Source organism: Daktulosphaira vitifoliae, unplaced genomic scaffold (genome assembly GCF_025091365.1).
Source record: "Daktulosphaira vitifoliae isolate Bord-2020 unplaced genomic scaffold, ASM2509136v1 Scaffold_2, whole genome shotgun sequence".
In the NCBI taxonomy this organism is placed as follows: Eukaryota; Metazoa; Arthropoda; class Insecta; order Hemiptera; family Phylloxeridae; genus Daktulosphaira; species Daktulosphaira vitifoliae.
The window spans coordinates 37,181,230-37,204,187 of record NW_026099573.1 but is presented as its reverse complement, the minus strand read 5'-3'; the positions used below and the strand labels follow the sequence as shown (position 1 = coordinate 37,204,187).

At 28.4% G+C, this 22,958-nt stretch overlaps 1 protein-coding gene across 2 annotated transcripts in view; it reads right to left on the bottom strand.

The window, feature by feature from the left end:
- The window catches only part of LOC126899199 (histidine decarboxylase), a 38,470-nt gene that overhangs the window by 4,214 nt on the left and 11,298 nt on the right, over positions 1–22,958 (bottom strand). Inside the window, exons 2-16 of one of the 2 annotated variants that reach the window (XM_050673792.1) lie at positions 19,692–19,750; positions 19,289–19,461; positions 19,085–19,198; positions 18,508–18,630; positions 18,295–18,429; positions 18,088–18,231; positions 12,629–12,695; positions 12,349–12,511; positions 11,149–11,219; positions 10,624–10,643; positions 7,435–7,533; positions 7,160–7,343; positions 6,748–6,909; positions 3,041–3,208; positions 2,826–2,969 (exon numbers count right to left, since the gene is read on the bottom strand). In XM_050673792.1, coding sequence (XP_050529749.1) covers positions 2,826–2,969; positions 3,041–3,208; positions 6,748–6,909; positions 7,160–7,343; positions 7,435–7,533; positions 10,624–10,643; positions 11,149–11,219; positions 12,349–12,511; positions 12,629–12,695; positions 18,088–18,231; positions 18,295–18,429; positions 18,508–18,630; positions 19,085–19,198; positions 19,289–19,461; positions 19,692–19,719 — 1,795 coding nt within the window. In that variant the 5' untranslated portion in view covers positions 19,720–19,750. The remainder of the gene's footprint in view (positions 1–2,825; positions 2,970–3,040; positions 3,209–6,747; positions 6,910–7,159; positions 7,344–7,434; positions 7,534–10,623; positions 10,644–11,148; positions 11,220–12,348; positions 12,512–12,628; positions 12,696–18,087; positions 18,232–18,294; positions 18,430–18,507; positions 18,631–19,084; positions 19,199–19,288; positions 19,462–19,691; positions 19,751–22,958) is intronic. The other variant, XM_050673793.1, reaches the window with a different exon arrangement.

Below are 22,958 nucleotides of genomic sequence, written 5' to 3'. Positions count from 1 at the left end.
GCAGAGAGAGGTGTAAAACGTATGCAAGAATACAATGAAATATTAACTAATGATGATGAACAAAAACAGTTTCTACTACAAGTCGTTAATGATTATAGATCACAATTTGGAGATTGTACTAAAAATTCATTGATGAATAATAACAATTAATAATCCTATCAAAAACAAAATTTTTTTTATATTGTGACTACTAGAAGAATTATTTGTAATATTATTTAATTTTATAATATTTTATGAGCATTAAGATCATTTTTCATATTTTTTTTAGCATTTCATTATTGGTTTACTTATTTTATTTGAGTTTGAAAAAATAAAAAAAAAAATCGTTATTTTTTAAATTATCATAGAAAAATGATTGTTATTTATAAGTTTTCTTTATTACCTCGCCAGAAAACTCGTAAAACAATTTTACTTTTCTACAAAACTAATAGAAAATTAAATTTCAAATAACTTTTACATGAAAATTTTTTTTATAACTTGAACGGTTCATCGTATATACTTAAATTGCCGAAATATATGAATTTTACTGGTAAACATAATATTTATGGAACTTTTGACTTTTAGGAGGTAAATATTTGACTTATGAGTTTTTTGCTAATAACCTTTTTTATGTAAAATAATTATATGTATAATTTCTTTCTTATAAACTTTTACGTAAAAATCATATATTTTGAGATAAAGCACAATAACTGAAAAACTACCCTTTTGATCGAATTTTCAACCCTCTTGCGGCACGTGTTAACGTCAACCTATCGGGACCAAATTTTGCACAGTTTATTTTTACATGTATTAGAACAATTTTTTGGTGCGCGTAAATCGAATTTTGAAAATTTGTATTTTAAGGACCACCCTAATATATATATATATATTAATACAAATAATTGGTTTTCCCCTACCCTGGGGGAATATCGGCCATACATAAATACAAGCAAAAAAATAAAGATAAAATAATTTTTAAAAATAATAAATGAAATAAAGTTCAAACTAAGAGTTGTCTTCTATGATAATTACTGAATACAAATACAATATAACAATATAAAGTCGGAGTTATTAAAACTGACGGGTAAACAATTAACAACTGAAATACATAAACTAATTTATAATGTATGGACTAAAGAAAAAATGTCGATGGACTGGATTATAGCAGTTGTCTGCCCGATCTTCAAGAAGGAAGACCCAGCGAAAGTCAAAAACTATCGAGGAATTTCTCTCTTGGACACAAGCTACAAGGTTCTGTCTCTGACTATCCTCAGTAGACTAGAGAAATATGCAACTGATATTATAAGAGAATACCAAAGCGGATTTATAAGAGGAAAATCAACTGCAAACCATATCTTTACTATTCGACAAATGTGAAAATACTATGAAAACAATAACGAACTCCACATAATTTTTGTCGTTTTCAAACTAGCTTATTACATCATAAATTGAGATCAATTATGGATTGCTTTGACGAATCTAGGTATTCCAAATAATTAATAAGAATGATTAAGATATGCAACTCCAACATACTCTGCAAAGTCCGATAGCAGGGGAGCTATCTCCTCATTTCAAAGTAAAATCGGGTTTAAAGCAAGGAGATGCCATTGTTCTGGTCCTGGAAAATACACGGACCTGTGAGATATGAATTAACTGGAGATTTTGAAAGGAGAAAAAATACCAACTTGGAATCGCTATATAATAAATTAAATATTAAATGCTTCCTAAAAGCCAGAAGTCTAGAATGGACGTGTCATGTGTGGCGAGCCGAGGGAAACATAATCCGAGAATTACTGATTAATAACTCAACTGGCAAGCGCCTCAGGGTAAGACATCGGCAACGACGGCGGGATAGAGCCAACGCAGATATAAGACGAGTGGTATTAGCAAGCTTTGAATCTGCTATTAGCCGTGACAGGTGGAGGTAATTAGTAAAAGCTGCAAAAGGCTAATGCATAATGGCCCATAAAGAAAAAAAAATTGAGAATGGGGTAACACCAGTTATTCCAGAAGTGACTGCTATTCTCCTATTAATTTTGAACAGTAATTCCCTTTTTGTCAAGTAATAAGAGAATATTTTTAATCGATGAACCATTATACTATTAGGAAGATAATTTGAATATAGAATAATTCTTATGTTTTGTTCTATACGTGCATATATAAATTAAAAATATATAATAATTTGTTTACCTTAAATTAAATTTCTTGAAAATTTGTTTGATAAATAAACTTTGACAATTATTTTCACACATTTAAACGTGAAAACGTTTTTTGATAATATCGTTCTGATTAGAATAAGGTCTTGTTATCATTCTTAATCTATACGTATGGTCTATATAATTTTAGATGCATGGGTTTATTAGATAACGAGGTGACCGGTATTACCCACTAACCTTAGTTTCCCCAGTCACCCCTATCTATATCTGTGTCAATATCCAATATATAAGGAAAGGATGCAGTTTTGGAACAGTTTGGACTTCTCTTCACCACATGTATCTGTCGGTGACAGCAGTTCTTTTCAACGCAAATTATATGAGCATAGCCCAAAACTGTTATTAACTCACAAATGTTGAATGGTTGTGTATTTTATGATTAGACTTTAACAAACATTGTCATTATTATAGTATTGTAATTGACCAAGGTTTATAATTATTTTTATTATATATAAACAATGATTGTCAGAATTTCATTTCAACATGAAATGTATGAGCATAGCTCTACTGTGGGAGGAAGGTTAAGCCTCCAACCAACACCTTTTGTTACACCTATGCTTACATTATATACGTCAATATAATTTATTGTACATTTAAGGTTTATAATATTATTTAAAGTTACTGTATAACAACCTAAAGTGTCTTCCGAAGATTCTAGTATGACATCTTTTGATTTTTTGGATGATGTTGGAGCCATTCCTTGAACGAGATCCATTCGAGAATCCAGAGAAAACTGTTTTCCAGACATGAGAATGCCCCTAATTCTTCTCCTTATTGCTAACATACATTGAATTAAATTTAAAAATGAAACCGAGTACTATAGGTATAATTAAAATTATATTAATTACTAGTGTATTTACAAGAACTATCCTTTAATTCACTTCTTAAAAGTTTTCTTGACCAATCGTCTCCATCATCAAATAAAGCTGCAAAACTGCCATTAACGACTTTTGGAGACATGGGCGAATTAGCTAGCAATAAACTAGCACCAAAGTTGTTATTCCACTTACGTATTTCTACAGAAAAAACAAAAAGTACGATTTATTAAACTTTTAATTAGTGATAGAACTTAAAGCAAAAATTAAATAGAATTTTGGCCAATTCAGCAAAGTTCAATTTAATTAAAAATTCTTTATAGGTTTATACAGTACCATAAGAATATTTTTTATTCTAAGGGGATAGTGATACCTAAACTAAATTAATAGTTAATTGTTATAATTATTTATTGACAATAGATATTGTAGTGTTAAAAAAAAATATTACAAACAAAAAATATCATTCTTCGTTGATGTAAATTGTCTCGAATACTGTTTATAACTTAGATTATATTTTTAAGGATTTTAAACATTTTTGTTCGACTAATTTTTAGCTTTGATGCGAAGGTGAGAGAGTATTGATTTTACATAATGTGCTTATTTTTAACTTTTATTATTGTTATTGTCTGTATCTGCACAACGTTTTCTATAGACGACAGATCAAAATTTTTTTTTTTTTTCAACCGTTAGGTTGGTTAATACCATTGGTATATCCTGGGGATATTGCAGTGGTTTTCTGTCGCCTTCTGCACTGGGACACATGGTGCTTTTTTGCCACCGTAGAAACGCACGCATGGTCACCCATCTGTTCATCTACGGCGGTAGGCGCGGCTAAACACTAGAGTTTTGTTAACATCTAGTGTGACCACCGCGACACATCATGCCCCAGATAAAAATTATCCACCTCTAAATGTTAGTGTAAATCTTGCTATCGGAGAACCACTAGTTGAAATAATCGTCGATAGCAACGTTCCACAATTAATTGATACACTCTAAAATGTATACTATTCAACTTGAAAGTTTTCTAATCTTCACAAGGAATAAAAATACAATACAAAACTTTGAAGAATTAGTATCAGATTTTCATATGTTCCTTATCAAAACTTGCAATAAACTAATCATATCCAACAGCTGAATATTATTGAAAACGAAAAGAATTATTTTAATTTGTTAATTTTTGAAAAAGTTATGGTAGTTTTAAGAAAAACAGATGAAAAAAATCTTGAAAATTATGGTTTTTAAAATTGTAATTTTTTTGGAGATTTCTCAAATTTACGTAAAACAAAAGAATTGTTTCAATTTGTAAGGGTAATGTTTTCACTAGATACAATTTGTGATCTTTTGACGTATTGTTGAGAAAAATCGGTCCAGTAAGAGCTGAGAAAAAGTAGTGACAGACACACATACATAAAAAAAAAAAATAAATAAAAAAAAAAAAATAAACACATCATGGTAAAATTAATACCTTCTCAGCATCACAACGAAGCTAAAATATTAGATACATTATCAATATCTTCATTTCTGAGAGAATTGGTAATTGCACATATAACTATGAACTTTACAAAAATATATGTTAAATATAAATCATTAAAACCTGTTCCGATTAATCGTAGAGTTCAACAAGATTGTCCATTATCTCCAATACTTTTAATTCCTACCAGAGTTATATATTAAAACAGGTTACAGATCAAGATTTTGTTGAAATTTATTTATATATATATACTGGTTTATGGATGCGATACCTGGACTATCACTAGTAATGCAGAAATGAGACTAAGGACATTTGAAAATAAAATATAGAGAATAATTTGCGGTCCTGTCTATGATAACAGAATAGGTGCTTGGAGAAGAAAATTTAATCGGGAACTACAGGATGAGTTGGGACTGCCACCAGTCACTAGCTTCACAAGTGGCCAGCGAATACAAAGACTTGGTCACATAATGTGCTAAAATGATGAAGAAACGGTTAGGGCAGTGCTGGAATGGAGACCTGCAAGGAAGAGATAGTTGGATATAGTGGAAGAAGATCTTAAGAAAATAGGAATACGAGAGTGGAAAACAATTGTTCATACCAGGAAGGAATAGAGACAGATCGTGATGGCGGCGAAAACACTTCAAGAGTAATAAATGCCAGCTGAAGATGATGTTACTATCGATAACTAAAAAATAACTTTTTCTAATGATATACATTATTACATTGCTTGATAAAATATTAACATAACTCAGTCATTGGGAGGGGGGCATGTGTCCCTGTGCCACCTCTAAATACGACACTGTCTGTGATATAAAGGCCAAAGAAAATTTTATCGACTTGGTGGTGTAATAGGTTCAAACGCAAGAACAATTACGACGAAGCTAAGATTATAAGAATTAAAAAAATGGCCAAAATTAAGACAACGAGAAATTGGATAATAAAAATTGATCACTTGTGGCTAGTTAATTAAGTAAAATTAAAACTATATTAAAAATATTATTAATTTAATATAGTTTTAATTTTACTTGAGAAATTGGAGTTATATGGTACAAATATTGTACCTAGATTAACATGGTTTTACATAAAACATAGAATGTCTAGTGCAAAATAGACTAATTGAATAAAAACATCTAAGAATTAGATTTAAATTGTGGAGGTCGTAGTGTAAATTACTGCTATTGCAAGTATATAACTGTAGTGAGAATAAAATTGCAGAAACGATTTACACATCAGGGATGTTTGTCCTAAGTAACTGCGTAACGTTGACAATATAAAGTGGGGATTCTTATCGGCAGTTTATTTTGTCAAAAAGGTCTTGGAACTAACAAAGAAGTTCATAATGAGGTATGTAATATAATCTATTATTTTTAAAGTTGGAAGTAAAATTTTTTATTTAATATTGTAATATTTGGTTTAATTATAACATAATTGTAATTTCTTGATCTACGAGGTGTGTTCATAAAAAAATTTTTTGATAATATTAATACATATATCACTGAAGTATGATAAAATTTTCAGCTGGATTCAATTTTAGCTTTGCAGTGAAGGCCGTATGGTTAAACGGGTATTTATGAGTTCAACGATTTTCGTTTTTTAAAAAAATGGATCAAAGCATTTGTATCAAATTTTACGTAAAAATTGAAATTAAGTGTGTGAAATGTGTAACAATGGTCTATGGTGAGTCTGCCATGAGTAAAACAAAGGTATACGAGTAGTATAAGTGTTACCAAGATGGGCGTGAAGACGTTGAAGATGACGAACGCCTTGGATGCCCTAATACATCAACAACCAATGAAAACGTAGAAAAAGTGAAAGAAATGGCTATGCACGATCGATGAATCACAATTAGAAAAGTCGCTGATACTTTCTGTTTGATTTATGTATTATGTATTGATAAGTATGCTTTGTCGTAAGGCAACCTTAGTTAAAAATAACCTGCTTAATATTTATGTTAAATTAAGTTATTTTTCTCTCTAAGAGTCTATTAATTAAGTAAATTTCCTATTATTGAGAAAATTGACTTTTACTACTTTATTGATACTACTGTAGGAGTTTTGGGTTAGGTTTGATTTATCTTATATATCTACACCTTTGAAACATCTATGAACACATGAAATATTCAAAATAACACAGGCAATTACATCCCTACATTTTTTCGATTTTAAATTCTGTATTTTATTAATTGTGTTACTGTATAAGTTGACATACAACAAAATAGTACATAAACTTATTTGAAAATAACTATTTGTATATTTAATATTATTACCAGCTAAAGAAACTTTTGTTTTATTATAAGATAAATCGTTATTATTTGAATTGTGTTCATCAATGATTTCAGTCGCTGTCTCTTTAATCTCAGACCAGTCTTTTGTAATGTCTAAGATAGTGGTGTACTGCGAAGTCACTGTGAAGCGGATTACATACTTTCCTTTAAAAAGTTTATAAATATAGTTATTAATAATTTTTAATTAAAACAATTTCGTTTTGACTTATTTCAAATTATAATATAGTCATGATTTCTATTAAAGCAAGCAATAAGAAATTTATTTTGAATCATTTGAAAAATGTACTTTTTTAAAAATATTTCTTTATACCATTGTTTGATTTAAATATTAGAATTAACTTAGGTCATTGATTTCTAATTTTCATTTTTAATAAAATATTAGGTTTCAAAATACCTTTTAAAGACGCTGGTACGCAGTGTATTCGACCTCTGGAATTAAGACGTTTTAACAATCTTTCGGTTAAATGATTTTCACCACGCAACCGAAAAACGACTAAACCTAAATGTCTGGCTGCTGGTATCTCAAATCGGGAGTCATTAACAATCATCAGTTCAAATTTTTTTGCTAAATGTACTCCCTAAGTAACATTTAATAAATATAGTCTTAAGTCATATTAATTTATGATTATAATGTTTATATAAAGTATAGCTGTATAATATTAAGCTTACATTACGAATATGTTTTTGAAGTCCTTTTATTCCATAACTACGAATTACAAACCATAGTTTCAATGCTCTGAATCGCTTGCTTAATGGTATTTGCCAATGCTATAAGTTTGTTTAAATAATTTTTTAAATTTATTATAACTATGTAAAACTGATTATAATGCGGCCAACAAAAACTGAGCCGTAACTGTCGTGCCCTGGTTGGGTTTGGTTATTAGTATATTTCCTTGTGTAAAATACATTTCAATATTCTGATGTATATAATTTTATTATTTTGACGTTTATAATAAATTAATAATAATATGACTCTAACTGTTCGTGCCTTCTTTTATAAAATCGTTCTCTTATAGTTTTACATAATGTTCATCACATTCACGTTCTGATACTTCATTTAAAGCATTATTAACTAATATTTCTAAATTGGCAATTTTAAAAGTATGATTTTTATCAGTGACTATCTTTTACTTATCCACAATTCTCACAATAGATAGAAATGGTCCAAAAAATTATAGTCGTCATAAAACAATCGATGTTAATATTGTTAGTTTTTATTTTATTTTGAAATAACTTTTTGAAAAATTGGACGAATTTTTGCGAATTTATTTATGTTTATTGATAATACTTTAGACTTTGTCCATGCCGACAAAATAATTATTATGAAAATTCAATAATTAATCAAGGTCCTGGGAGGCTAAAAATTATATCCAACATATTTTTCTTTTCAGATTTTTATGTTTCAAAAAGCCTTTTTTCTTAATACTACATTAAATTAAAACTAATACAATATACTTTAAGATGAAATAAAGTAAAACTATCCGAAATATAGATGTCTAGGATTTTTTCGACATTAAATTCACACTATTTTTTGTAAAATCAGCATATTTTAGAGTGTTTTGCATAGCTAATAAAATTTGAATTTTTTCTAAACTGTTCTGACGACTTTTCTTCTACGAGTATTCAACTTTTAGTTACAATCCATGTATTTTTTGGTAAGTATATTAAATTTTTTTAAATGTATTTCAAATACGCATGGATGCGTTTTACAACATTAATTTTAATTGCTATCAGGTTCAATCAATACTAATATAAAAAGTATCTCAACTCCACTCTGCTAGATCCCTCTACTGAACTTTACTTTCTTAAATTTAAAATTTAGTTTTTTGATAGAACTTTTATAGATGATTTATAGTTATTATAATCAGTTATTTTACGTATAGCAACTAAAATTTTTGCTGATTTAGAAAATTGACCGTTCTCGTTAAAGCTATGAGTCGTCTAACGTGGTAAACATTTTTAGACGGGTTTAAGTCTTTTTTGGTGACTTCAAAAAATATAATTGGTAATACCTGCCAAATCTTGTGATTTCCTGTCTTTAACTATTTTCTCTCCAGCACAAATACATTTTAAGCAAGTGAGATTTACTCCATATGATTCAACAGTTACATCTCTAGTACGACGAAAATATTCAACAATATACGGTAGGAAGTGGTTATTTGACATCATTTCAAAATAATTATAAACTGAACAAGTTGTTCAGTTTATAAGGGATAAGTTATCCGTTTAGATTGAAAATGGTAATATTTATACTTTGCCATGTTAAAAAAAAATTTGTATTTATAATTTACGTTTTTAAAAAATTCAATAAAAAATATTACGTGCAATTAATTATTTATAAAATTTAAGTTTACAAGCTGGAGAGCAAATAAAAAATAAAAAAGTTAAAAATATGTGGACAATATAATGTACACTATATGAATTGGTCAATAAACATAAATATGTGTTTCGTACTTTTAATTTTTTCAGCTTAAGTACATGTGGTGAAAAATAAATAACTATGGATATATTAGCCATTATTCTACCTAGTAAAGTGATAATCGTTGTATGAATAATTGGTAATGAACAAAATAGTTAATGTAGTCTAGTAATAGGCATTAAATTTTACCGACGTGATATTCCGGTTTGTTTTATAGATACAATAGGACTCATATTATCATTTTGGCAGTAAATTATCAAAATAATTATTATTATTGTACACTTAAAATGCTTTTCTTTCGTTTATTTTGTATGATTTTCTTTTCTCAATCTTCTTCTGCAGTATTCAATCTAATGATTGGTTTGCAGTTACATCCATGTTTCTCTATCACTAGCCTTCCTCTTCAACTCTTGATATGAATTACATCCTCGATCTTTTATTAACTGACTTATGCATTGGAATTTTGGTCTTTCTCTAAGTTTTTTCAATCAATTTTTCCTTCTAAAATTAATAATAGCAACCCACCGTGTCTTAAAGTATGGCATATTAATTCATTTCGCCTTTTCTGTATACTCTTCAATATTAATTTCCTCTCAGATACCCTTACTAAAACTTTTTCATTAATAACTCTATCACTCCAACTTATTTTTTCCATCCTCCTGTAGCACTGCAAGAGTGCCTCTATATTTCTCATTTCTTTTCTTGCAATAGTCCACGTTTCACATCCATATAACATGACGCTCCAGATGTACGTTTTTAGTAAATTATTATTTCTAATATTAAGATCAATGTTTTTTAAAGTAAAAAGACTTATTTTCTTAAATTGCCAACTTATCTTAGGATATTCTCTTTATAATTTCTTATTTATATTTACCATCTGAGCTTAGTGCTACCAAATATATGTAATTTTCTACTTATTCTACAATTTCATCGTCCTTTAATTTAATTTTTGTTCTTATGTTATTGTCTCTACTACATACTAGGACTTCTGTCTTCTTGCATTTATTTTCATATGTAAATCTTTTTCCATCACCTGTTCCTAGAATCTTTTTTAGATCTTTTTCATTCTCCGCTATTATTGCAATGTTGTCCACAAATCTCAGCATATCTATAATGTGACCATTTAGCTTTATTCCTAGCTTTGTCCAATCTCTTATAATATCTATGGCCTCTTTAATGTAGGCACTAAATATTAAAGGTGTATTTTCACAATGCAATAACTTAAAATTTGAATAAAAACCAGACGTTGGCTACAGCTTATTATTTTTTCCTCTAAATTGGAGTTATACAGTCTACAAAAACTATCAATTGAAACTAATCATTGAATACATAAATTCAAAAAACTTCACTACATGATGAGTGACAGTCACGGCTCTCTTTTAGTTGGACATATTAGAATAAATTTAAAGATATATTTAACAAAATTAACTGACGCTTACCATGTAGTCAATAGCAAGACCTAATAAAATAAAAAACTAATATTATTTTCTTTTGTAAACAATTTTGTGATCTCGTGAAACGTCTACGCATTAAATTCTAATTTATAAAACAGAAAATATTTTATTATATATTTTTTAAAATATATTCAATCTCTAGATAGATTATATTAATTCTCAGATTCTGTTATTAGACGGTTTGTTAGTAGATATAATTTTCATTTTAATACTTGTTTCGATTAATTACAGTCTCAAAAAAGATTTTAATAGCATAAATACAATTTATGCAATTTTCTGATAACTAGAAGAATTACCAGTTCATTTAAGATAAAAATTATAGCTAATTTCAAAGTTTATAAGATAGTTTTATTTTTTGTAATTGACTTTATTATGCTTGTATTGAACTCAATTCTTATTCCTACCAAGAGTAATTTTTCTTTTTATTTATAGGCGATGATAAAAATTTGTACTGTAATACGTGCATAATAATATTATTTTAGTTATAAATTATATTGTAATAGAAAATACCTGAATTTTCATGTTGTAAATATAATGGGTCAACATTGAACGTACGGTGAAGATGTTCGCTGTTTTTCACCCTAAAAATTAGGTATTGATATGAAAGTTAATACTTGTGGTGGATTCAGAAATGGGTTCATATTTGTCATGACTCCACCTCTAAAAGTAGATGCTATATCATGAATTATTTGTTAGTATAAAAATCATATCGCAGTTTCATATTAATTACATAAAATGAAGACCTTTAAGCTTAAAGTGTGTAACTAAAAAGCTATTGATTTTAATTTGCCGTGTTTTTTAGCTTCGATGCGAAGCTGAGAAGGTATTGATTTTACTAAGATGAGTTTTTTTTTTTTTTTTTTTGTCTTTTACCACTTTTTCTCAGCTCTCACCGAACCGATTTCTTTCAATGATACGTCAAAAGATCACAAATCGTAACTAATCGAAGACATTACCCTTAAAAATTGAAAAAAATTCCCTCGTTCCCCGTAAATGGGGGAAACCTCCAAAAAAATTACAAATTTAAAAATCGCTAATTTTCGAAATTTTTTCAATTTTTTTTACTTAAAAGTGCCATAACTTTTTCAAAAATGAACATATTAATATAATTTTTTTTTTAAATGCTTGATGTCTTTACCTATCATTTGGTATATTTTTTTTATAAATTTGACCCTAGACCTGTCCACAAGGGGGGATTTAAAATGACAACTTTTTCACAAAAAATTTACTTTTTCAACATAACTTTTGAAAATGTTCCGGAAAGTCTGACACTTTTATATATATCTTAAATTAAAGCTAATGTAATGTGCTTTATTATGGGAAAAAAAAAAATTTCGGACTTTATTTTATCAACACGGTGAAAATGACTACCGAATGCTATTTTTGTGTGGAAATACTCGATTTTATTTTTTAAATTTTACATCAATACAATTTTTATGAGAAATAATATTTATATCCCTCTTTTATTCGACATACGGGATATAAATAAAGAAATAGTAGATCATGTAGCTTTTGGAATAATCCATCAATTTTTTAAAATTAAACACTATCTAAAGATTTTCATGAAAGCGTTTTTTTTTTATAGTGATTTTAATCACTGTCAGATATCATTATACTTGATTCAACTATGCTACGTCACCACTGTGCCGGGGTTTTTTTTTTTGGTTGTCCTGTATAATTAGATATAATGCAAAAAATAATATATATTACCACATTGCTGTACAGTCAAAGTGGACCATCATCCATTTACTGGGATTAAAAGCTATTGAATCAGCATACGTAACGCCGGATAACCAATGGCGAAATTCTGGACATATGAAAGCAGTTCCAGCATAAGCTGCGTCAATGTGAAACCACATGCCTTCGGCTTGACCTTAAAAAGTATTGAATTTATTTGTATTAGTTGTAATATTTATTTTTTTATGTTAAGATGTGTCATGAGTTTTATTACTTACAAGACGTTGTGTTTTAAATTTATTGATATACTTACATATGGGCCCCAATTCTTCTAAGTTATCAAATGCACAAGCACCAGTTGTACCTAAAGTTGCGCAAACCTAAATATGTATGCTTAAATTAGATAGGAATATAAATTCATACCTGACAATAACGCTTATATGAAATATTAAAATTATTTTACAAAGGGATACATCTAATTATTAGAATAATATTATAATAATTTATATTAGGCTTCGCTTAACTGGAGTTTTATCCCTGCGACGCGTTAAACCTTTAGCCCGTCCTTATGGGTAAATTTTTTTATTACGGTAATAGTACCCGACTATACTGTGCTTGATAAGTGTTTTGTTGAAAAACATTAATTATTTCATTAGAATCAGTATGATAAAAATATAGTATAAATGTAATTAAATTTTTTTTTATTTTATTTTATTTTATTTTAAATATAAACGGACGTAAGTCCTTAACAAATATATTAAGCGTATACACGTATCAATAATACAATGAGGTCATAGAAATGACTAATTACAAACAAATTACATTATACATTTGTAAGTAATAATATATATAAGAACAAAAAAAAGTTAAATAGTAACATAGAAAGACTTAAGATGAGACATGCTAAACAAAATCAAAGGTAATAGAATTACCTGCAGCCATAAGGATATTAGAAGGACAGTTTTTCATATAATTTGTTTTAAAAGGGACGGGATAAAATAAATCACTGAATCTTGTATTATTATGGTTTATTTTAAAACGGATGAGGGAAAGGAGTTCTTCACAGTCTATATTTCCTAAGAGCAAATTATGTAACAATTTCGATAGTAATAAAGTGCGTCTAGTTTTTAATGGAGAAAGATTAATGAATGATAATATTGAGTCATAGGAACCGTGAGGTGGCCTATAAACATTAAAGTTAAAGGAGATGAAACGGAGGAAGTTATTTTGAACTGATTCGATTACATCAATCTGTTTAGAGGTATTATTAGTCCAAATTAATGGACAGTATTCTAGGTTAGAGCGAACTAGGGCACAGAATAAAACTTTTAGAGATAGAGGATCTCTGAATGATCCACAAGTTCGCTTGATAAATCCTAAGTTGCGCATTGCCTTATTAATTATCATTTCAGTATGGGCTGAAAAATTTAGTTTTGAGTCGAAGATGACGCCTAGGTCTTTAAAGGTGGTTAATAATTCAATATTAGAATTAGAAATAGAGTAGTTATAATCGATGATATTTTTGCTTAGGCTAAATCGCATAAATTTGCATTTCTCGGTATTTAATAACAGACGGTTGGCTGAGCACCAGTATTGAATGTTATTAATATCGGTTTGTAAGTCATCAGCATCGTCTTGATTATTAATTATTTTTACCAGTTTAAGATCGTCAGCGAAGAGAAAAATGCGGGATTTTTTTATGACATCCGGAATGTCGTTTATGAAAATATTAAAAAGTAGGGTAGACAGGTGATCACCTTGCGGGACCCCGGATGGTACATTAAATTTATCGGATTCAAAATTCAGATGTTTAACAACGATAATGCGGTTGGAAAGAAAAGAGCGAAACCAGGAAAGTAGAGGGTCAGAGAACCCAAACAGTTTTAATTTCATAAACAGTAGTTCATGGTTAACGCTATCAAACGCTTTTGACATATCAGTGTAAATTATATCGGTTTGAGAACGAGCAACGAAAGAGTCAAGTATTATTTGTTTAGTAATAGCAAGGTTACAATTAGCTGATCGCTTAGATATAAAACCATATTGATGTTGAGATAAAAATGCAGAACAATGTTTATTTATTTTATTAAAAATAAGTTTTGAAAAGAGTTTAGGAATAACTGATATTTTTGATATTGGCCGGTAGTTAGAGACAATTGTGGGATCGCCTTTTTTAAAAACCGGGTAAATAAAAGAGTTTTTCCATAAGTCGGGGAATATACCATTTTGGAGCGATAAGTTAAAAATATGTGTTAAAGTTGGTGTAAGTATAAATCTGCAATTGTAGAGGAAAAAGGCTGGAATGCTATCAGGACCAACGTTGTAATTGATAGAGAGAGTGGTAAGCTCATTTAAAACATCGACCTCAGTGAACAATATAGACGAAAAGGAAAATAAATTATAACTACTTAAGGAATTATTTAAACAAGGAGCAGAAATGGATAGATTGTCTGGCTTAGGGTAGTTTTTAAAGAAAAATTTAGCAAATAAGTTAACTATATCTTGCCCATTATCAGCTGACGTTGTATCGAGCGTAAGGAGACTTGGTATTGACTTATTATTTCTACGACTATTAACATATTTCCAGAAAGACTTAGGGTTTGATTTGACAGATAATTGGACTTTATTAATAAATTTTTTATAATCTAGTTTAGCAGTTCTCTTACATTTAGCCCTCAAATGGGAAAAGCTGTTATAATCAGATGGGTCATTAAATTTTTTATACAATGAATGAGCAATTTTTTTTTGTGATAATAATATTTTTAACTCAGTAGAATACCAAGGGGGAAAGCTGTTTGACGAAACACGCTTTTTCGGTACAAAGGTATTAATTGCTTCGTTTAAACAATTATATAAATGGTTAATTATTTCATTAAGATTAAAATTAATAGAAGCATTGCAAGGTAAATTATCGGCTAAAAATTTTACAATATCAATATAATTACAATGTTTAAAATCATAAAAATAATCTGTTGGCTTAAGTATGATAAATTGATTGTAATCTATAGTAACATTAAGAGCAGGGTGATGCATATCTAATGGTAATAATGGGTCGGGATCAGTAGAGACATTTAGGTGAACATTTGATAAGACTAGATCTAAAATTACATTATTTTTGTTAAGAATATAGTTAAACTGATTAAAGTTAAAATAAGACAACATATTTACAAAATAAGAATCTACTTGAGAAGTGCAATTTATTGGGAGCGATAAATGATTCCAGTGAATTGATGGTAGATTAAAATCACCTAATATTATAAATTTTGCAGATGGGTAGGCTGAGTATAGATTACTTAAAGCGGAGAAAACATTTTCGTACGTTATTAATGGGGAACAAGGGGGTATATAAACGCAGCCAATAATGAAAATTGTATCAGCCATTTGTAAATGCACGAAAACTGCTTCAATGCAATTAATAGAAGTATTTAAAATTTTACATTTAATTGTATTTTTTACTGCAATCAAGACGCCTCCACCATGAGAACGATCACTATTTAGAGGCGATCTATCACAACGGAAAATTATGTAATTAACAAAGTGTAATTCAGTGTTACATATATCAGGTGAAAGCCATGTTTCAGTAAAAGCAATAAGATCAAATAGAGAGGTATTGAGTGAGGGGATTAAATAGTTAATTTTAGAAACTATGCTCCTAATATTTTGATAGTAGAGTAGTAGGCTTGAATTAGTGACTAGTTTTTTTGAACCGCAGAGGAGATAATGGTCGGTTGACCCTTGTAGTATTTAATTGTCAGATTTGGCTCGCCTTTTGATATTCGCTCTCTCAACTGGTTGCGTAGATCGCGAAGGAGTTCTCGCTGATACGGTGATTTATCACTCGTAATTCTAATATCTTTAAGATTTTGATCGGATTTCAGGATGCGTGATAGACCGAGAATTTTAAATACCTCTGTGGCCGCTTGCAGTTCAACTTTCAATGGACGAGGCTTATTGTTAGGTTTACCTAAGCGGCTAATTTTTATGGGTTTTATATCAGTTCCGAGTTTATTGAAAATGTGTGTTATTGAATCAGTATCTGAGGTATTGTTCTGGCTAGATTGTTCGTGCACGTTAAAAACGATAATATTTTTAGAACGATTTTGACGGTCAATAAACTCAAAAAACATGTCGTGATTAGCATTAGACTTTGGAACAGCTGATTCCAATAGATCGACACGATTTTTGATAGCAGTCAAATCATTACGCAGCACACTGTTTTCATTTTTAACACTTGATAATTGAGAGAAGATATCTTGGAATTTTTTGTCAAAAGAGTTAAGTTTCTCATTTTGCTCATTGATCAGATCAATAAGTTTGGTTTGCTCCGCGCGTAGGTTATCGAGATGACTGATAATTAATTTTAAGTCAGGTTCATTAGTAGAGAGAGAAGAGAGATGTTTAGTAGAGTTGCCGACGGAAATAGCATTTTTAGATTTTTTTGCACAGTTAACACAAGACCATGATTTGTTCAAACTATTTAAATAGTCGAGATCATCTTGTTTTAACGAAACACAAGTAAGATGGTACAATTTCAAACAAGAGAAACATGTAATTGAGTCGTTTTGACCGCGTTTAATACTTACGGCACAAATATCACATAAACCCATGGTATGAAATTGATATAAAAATAGCGATAAGAGGTAATAATTGTTGAATACGTAAAGGAACACAGAGCATGAATAAATGGAGATAACACACGTGCGTACGCTGTGGCGGTTGACGAGTAACTATAATATAATAGTAAGATAAAAATATAGTATAAATGTAATTAAATTGTATAAATTATTAAAATATGTGAAATTGAAAAAGAGTAAATAGTAAAATGTATTAGGTATAAGTTAAGATTTGTTGACAAGGGTTTTACAATAATTTTGTAATATTTAAATTTCGATACTTTTATTGGTATCAACGATATTAACAAAATTATGTAATGAATCAATAGTATTTTATTTATAATAGTCCTTCTACCTCATAACCTACAAGAACTAGCTGAAATACTTAACATTAAATCACTAAAAAAATTTTACAATTTATTCAATTTTATTTATATTAGTTTTATATGATAAAACAATGAAGCGAAAAAAAATGTGTGGGTCTTTAATTTTGTGACCTCAATCCGGATTCAAGTTATGGTTGAAAAATTATTTTAAATGATAATCAGAAGGACGAACAATAGTGGCTAGAGGGTATTCATCGCTATTTTTTTAGACTCAGGAAATGATGTTTTTTCTTATCAATTTTATTATTTCAGGCGAATTTAATAATTTGGAAAGAATTGGGGAAACTCAATGTTATAAAGCTCTAAACTTTTTGTACCTGTATTAATAAAAGCCCTCGTTAATTAATTTAAATAATTCTAGACCATTTAAATATTTTACCAATTATCCGTCTGTGGTTTCAATATAAATATTGTTGTGTAACTATTTGATGTACAATATAAAAAAAATACATTTTTTTCAAATTAATAAAATATTAAATTATTGAAAAATAATTTAATTATTAATCTAAATTGTGGCATCATCTCAGAATTTGGCTAGATACAAAGATACAATGATGACCAACCTATCACGCTGTAGCACAGAGAGCCAATCCGTCCCTGGGGATCAAGTCTGAGAATACTTTAATTAAGATACTCTAATTAAAAGAGTCTTAAAAATTCTGTAATTAATTAGTTATTACATTATTAACTACTTTTTGTTTAAACAAAAATATAATTATTTTATTAGTAAAAATGTATGAATATTTTATTTTGTTTTATACATTGGTACTTACGAAAAATGGTATTAATTTTTGTTTTTTGTCGGCCGCTATAGCATCTTGTAACTGATCGCCTCTTAAGGATAGAGAGTCATCACTTTCAACGAAACGCATTTTTACCAATCCAATGAGACCAGCTTTTTCAACAGACGAATGTGCCTGAAAGACAACCATAAAAATGAAAAAATATTAACAATAAAAATTAGTGGTAAAATTATTTACTTGGTCTGAACAATAAGCCACTAGTCTACTATTAATCACGGCGTCCTCTAATTGAGGGTCTAGTTCTTGTATACGGCGTATAGCTTGTGTTCTGGCTGCCAGTAAACAAACAAAAGTTGCTTCACTAGACGTTGTCTAAATACAAAATTAAGGTGTTGTAATGTATTCAATTCAAAATAAAATTTGTTTAAAATTTAAAATCTTAGTATTAACCTGGATAACGCCACCACCTTTACTCTCGTTGTGAAGATGCAAAAATGCATCCGGCAAACCAATCATTTTACCCAGCCAATTCATCACTACAATTTCTAATTCTGTACAAGCCGGGCTGCTAGCCTAAAAAATTAATGATAGCATCCATATTTTTTTCTAAATTTTAAGGATAAATCGACACTACCAATGAAAAGTGATAAAATAACATATTTTTTATTTACCTGATTATCATATACTCTGGTACACATTATTTTCGAAATTCTAGCAAAAAAATAGTATAATTTTTTTTAACGATTGGGTCAGAAACAACAAAACAAAAAATTATACGGAAAATATACATTGTCTAAAATTTAAAATGGTTCTCTTGAACAATTAAATCGATTTAGTTAGAACCTTTTTTGTTAGATTGGAGAGTGTAAATTTTCTTTAAAAAATGAAGTCTTTATGAATTACTTATTGTTATAAAAAAAATGTGATTAATTTTAGATAAACTATTTTTCCTTTTCATTATTAGACTATTATTTTACTAATTTTTAGTTAAGTTATACTTTGAAGAATTATTAAAACTGTATCATACCCATGTAAAGCCTAAACAGTTTATAGCATCTGCAAGCATATCTCCTAAGAGTGAAGGAAACGAATTTAAAGCTGGGAAGTAGGCGTGCATGTGTGGTGACTGCCAATGTGTGATCTTAAAAAAAAGAAAATTGAATAGGTACGATGAGTTGAATAAAATAAAATATTTTATTTGAAATATTAGTAAAAGAATGTTGTTTATTACACCGGGCATAATAACGTTCTCAACATCTTCCATTATTTGATCCCAACATTCAGGTTCGACTGGTGCACTATCTGGTGTAAGGTTTCTTAAATAACCAGGCTGTACGTTAGGGTAAACTTGACGTTCTCTAATTGTTTCAAGATACTCAGCAATATAATCAACCATGAATTTCCCTATAAGAAATTACATTTTTGTGTTGAAACAATGAAAGAAAACAAAGTTAAACCATTCAGAATAAATTTTTTTAATACAGTTTATACTTAAATTATATTTATAAAGAAAAAGTGTACGTAATTTTACCAATCACATATATCAATATAAGTTGGTAATCAACCTAAATAATTATGGGAATTTTAAATCTAAAATTGTATTATATATTTTTAATATTTCTTATCATATTTACCTCTTTTTCTGTATTCATCGAAATCCATCAGTAAATTATAGTATAAAATATTTTCCAACCTGCAAAATTATAAAAAAAAATAAATTTTACTAAAACACAGTAATTTTCACAGAGCTCCGTGGTATAATCTCTCTTGATATAAAATCAAAATAGTGGGGTTACTGAAAGGGTAGAGCTTCTTATTATTACTAACATTTAAACAATCATTAATATATATATATAGTAGTAACTTATGTCACAAAGATATCGAGAGATTTTGGAAGCTTACACACTAGGCGTATAATCGTGCGCGTTTTAAAAAACGCAGCAGTTTTAAGCAAAATATTGATAACTTCCAGTTGATAACAGATAATTTATAAAATAAGCTAAAAATATGTGATGGTTTTAATNCAGTTGATAACAGATAATTTATAAAATAAGCTAAAAATATGTGATGGTTTTAATAAATAACATTAACGAATAATATAAAGTTAAAATTATAACAATTTATTATTTTTTCAAAGGATATTGTATTAATATCAATTTAATATTAATATTAATATCAATTCATATATTTATACGATACAATGCAAGCATTTAAATATTTGAACATTTAATTTAAATACGATAGTTTTAAAATAAGGTTGTAACTCGTCATAGAATCAAGGAAAATATCATTAAATTGATGAAATTTATCGTAGATTTAATATTGTTTACTACTATTTAAATAATAGATACCATTCTATTGATTTAATAAATTTTTTTTTCTGAGCGTATAGTTTTCAAATTAACCACTTTAAATTTTTCAATTTCTTATATACAGCGTAAGTTATTAAGATACAACAAATCCAACAACTATTAATTCAATTATCATTTTTTATTCGCCCTCATACCTCACTGATATTATTTGGCTTTTTTATTCTACATTAATTTTGTTTAGTTTTTTTATGAATTATATAAGGTGATCAGTAAGTAAAGAAAAATATTTCTATTGTTTTCATTGACCCTAACGATTGACATTTATCTTAATCTTCTTGAGCTCTCTGTATATCAATTAATAATTAAGCTATCAAATGAACTACTTAAATTTTCTTATCATACAGTGATGTATTTACGAAAGGGTGGGTCCATAGGTCCTAGATGCTAACTCTCAAGGACATAAAATCACAGTGTCGGGGTATATCTCCCCAAACATTTTCGTTATAAAAGCTTCATGCAAATTATCTAAATATGCCACTATTTTAGTATATTAGTATGCATTTAATTATAATAAAACTTACAACTATAATAGAAATAATTTATCAACAATTTATTTATGAGTGCATTAAATTATCACTAAATGTTTGTATTTAAAAAAATAAGAAACTACTATAGCACTTGAGGAAAAAACTAAGAATAAAAATAAGTTTTAATGGGATTTACTTTTACAAATACTTATCGAAAATTACATAGAATAGAATAGTAATACATAGAATAGGTAAGAATTTTGGGTAGAGTATATATCCATCAGTATAGATTGTAGCCACTTGCAATACATACCAACTCTATGTATTAAAATGATTGTAATTCAATGAGTACTTGTCCTTAAATTGTTATCAATCCATTAAATTTTTTTGAAAGATAAGGGTTAAAAAATGATTATTTCAAAATCTTATTATACATTGATAAAACATTGAAATATTAGCTGAGAAAAATACTTAACGACATACTATTTTCAAATTTTTTTTTAAATGAAAAAACTTGACCACGTTATTTTAGGAAAATTATTTGTGAAGGTAAGAAAACTATTTTTAGCACACCGTGAGCGTTTAAAAATTTTATCAAAAATGTTCATTGCCAACCGTGTTTTTCGATTTAAATTCTGAAATTTTTATCAGACTTACGCAGAAACATTTCAAAAGTACTTTGAAAATGTCGTTAAAATCTGTTCATTTTTGAATGAGTTATAAGTTTTTTTTTGCGTTTCTCGGCACTCCAGGCCGCGCCGCACAAATTTCTTGCGCCACTTTTCTCCATGAAAAGTCCACCCGCATAGTTTTTAATAGGATATTATTTTGGTTTGCGCATGTCAATTTTATTTAAATTTTATTCAAGTATACAAGGGTACAGAAAAATTTATAGAAAATTATAAAATTGTTCTAATATCGTTTTTTTTTTTTACAACCGTTAGGTTGATTAAATATTGGATTGGTATATCCTAGGGAAATTAAGTACAGTGGTTTCCCGTTGATTTCTGTACAGGGAACATAGTGCCTTCTCACCACCGTAAAAGCTCAAGTTTGGTCACCCATCCATTCACCTACGGTGGTAGGCGTGGCTTAGCACTACAGTTTTGTCAACAACTAGTGCGACCACCGCGCAACACCACGCCCATTAGTGTATAATATATTTCTAATATAGTGGAAACTTGATTAATTCGTTCAAGTGTTTTCGTAAAGAATTCATAAATTTGGATTTGTTCAATCTATTTGTTTAGTATTAAGGTAATGATTAATGTTTGTTTTTATTTACACATTATTCTAACTGTACAAAATGAATCTTAAATTAAAAATTGATTACCTGAAAAATATATTTTTAAAGACTTAAGATATAATTTATAGAAAAAAAAATACAACAAAAAGTTTAAATTAATAATAGCAAATGAGAACTGATTAAAAATTAGTAACAGAGCGTTTTTAGTTTTTGTATAAGCTTACATTGGCTTACTATTATGTGGTTTTGAGTTAATCAATTTTAATTTACTTTAGGAAAGTCTGAAATTTTTTAATTCCGCAATAATTAATGTAATAGCACATTTTGATTATGTAATATACCTTCAAAGTATAATTTTATTTTTATTGTTAGTATCAAAGAACGTGTCAATATGAAATATTTACTTCCTAATCAAATTAATTTAGTACTTGCAAGTTCTTGCAATTAAGGAATGAATATTTGCTCATACAGGATGATTTTTTAACTACACCTTACTCAACAAAAATATTAAATAAATTAAAAACTTTTTTTCTCAGTTTTATATTTTCCTATGCACTATAACTTTTATAAAAATAATTAGTTCTATCCCCACCTCTTGCTCCTTAAAACTGGATCAACTCATATTTTTTAATGACAACGTATAATTATGAATAATTTTTATATAAGAGGAAGAGTGTGGTTGAGAAAAGTTTAATGACTAAAATAGTCATATCCGCGATTCACTCCCAGTCAATATTAGCTTCGATGCGAAGCTGAGAAGGTATTGGTTTTACTAAGATGTGTTTATTTTTTTATTTTTTTTTTGTGTCTGTTACC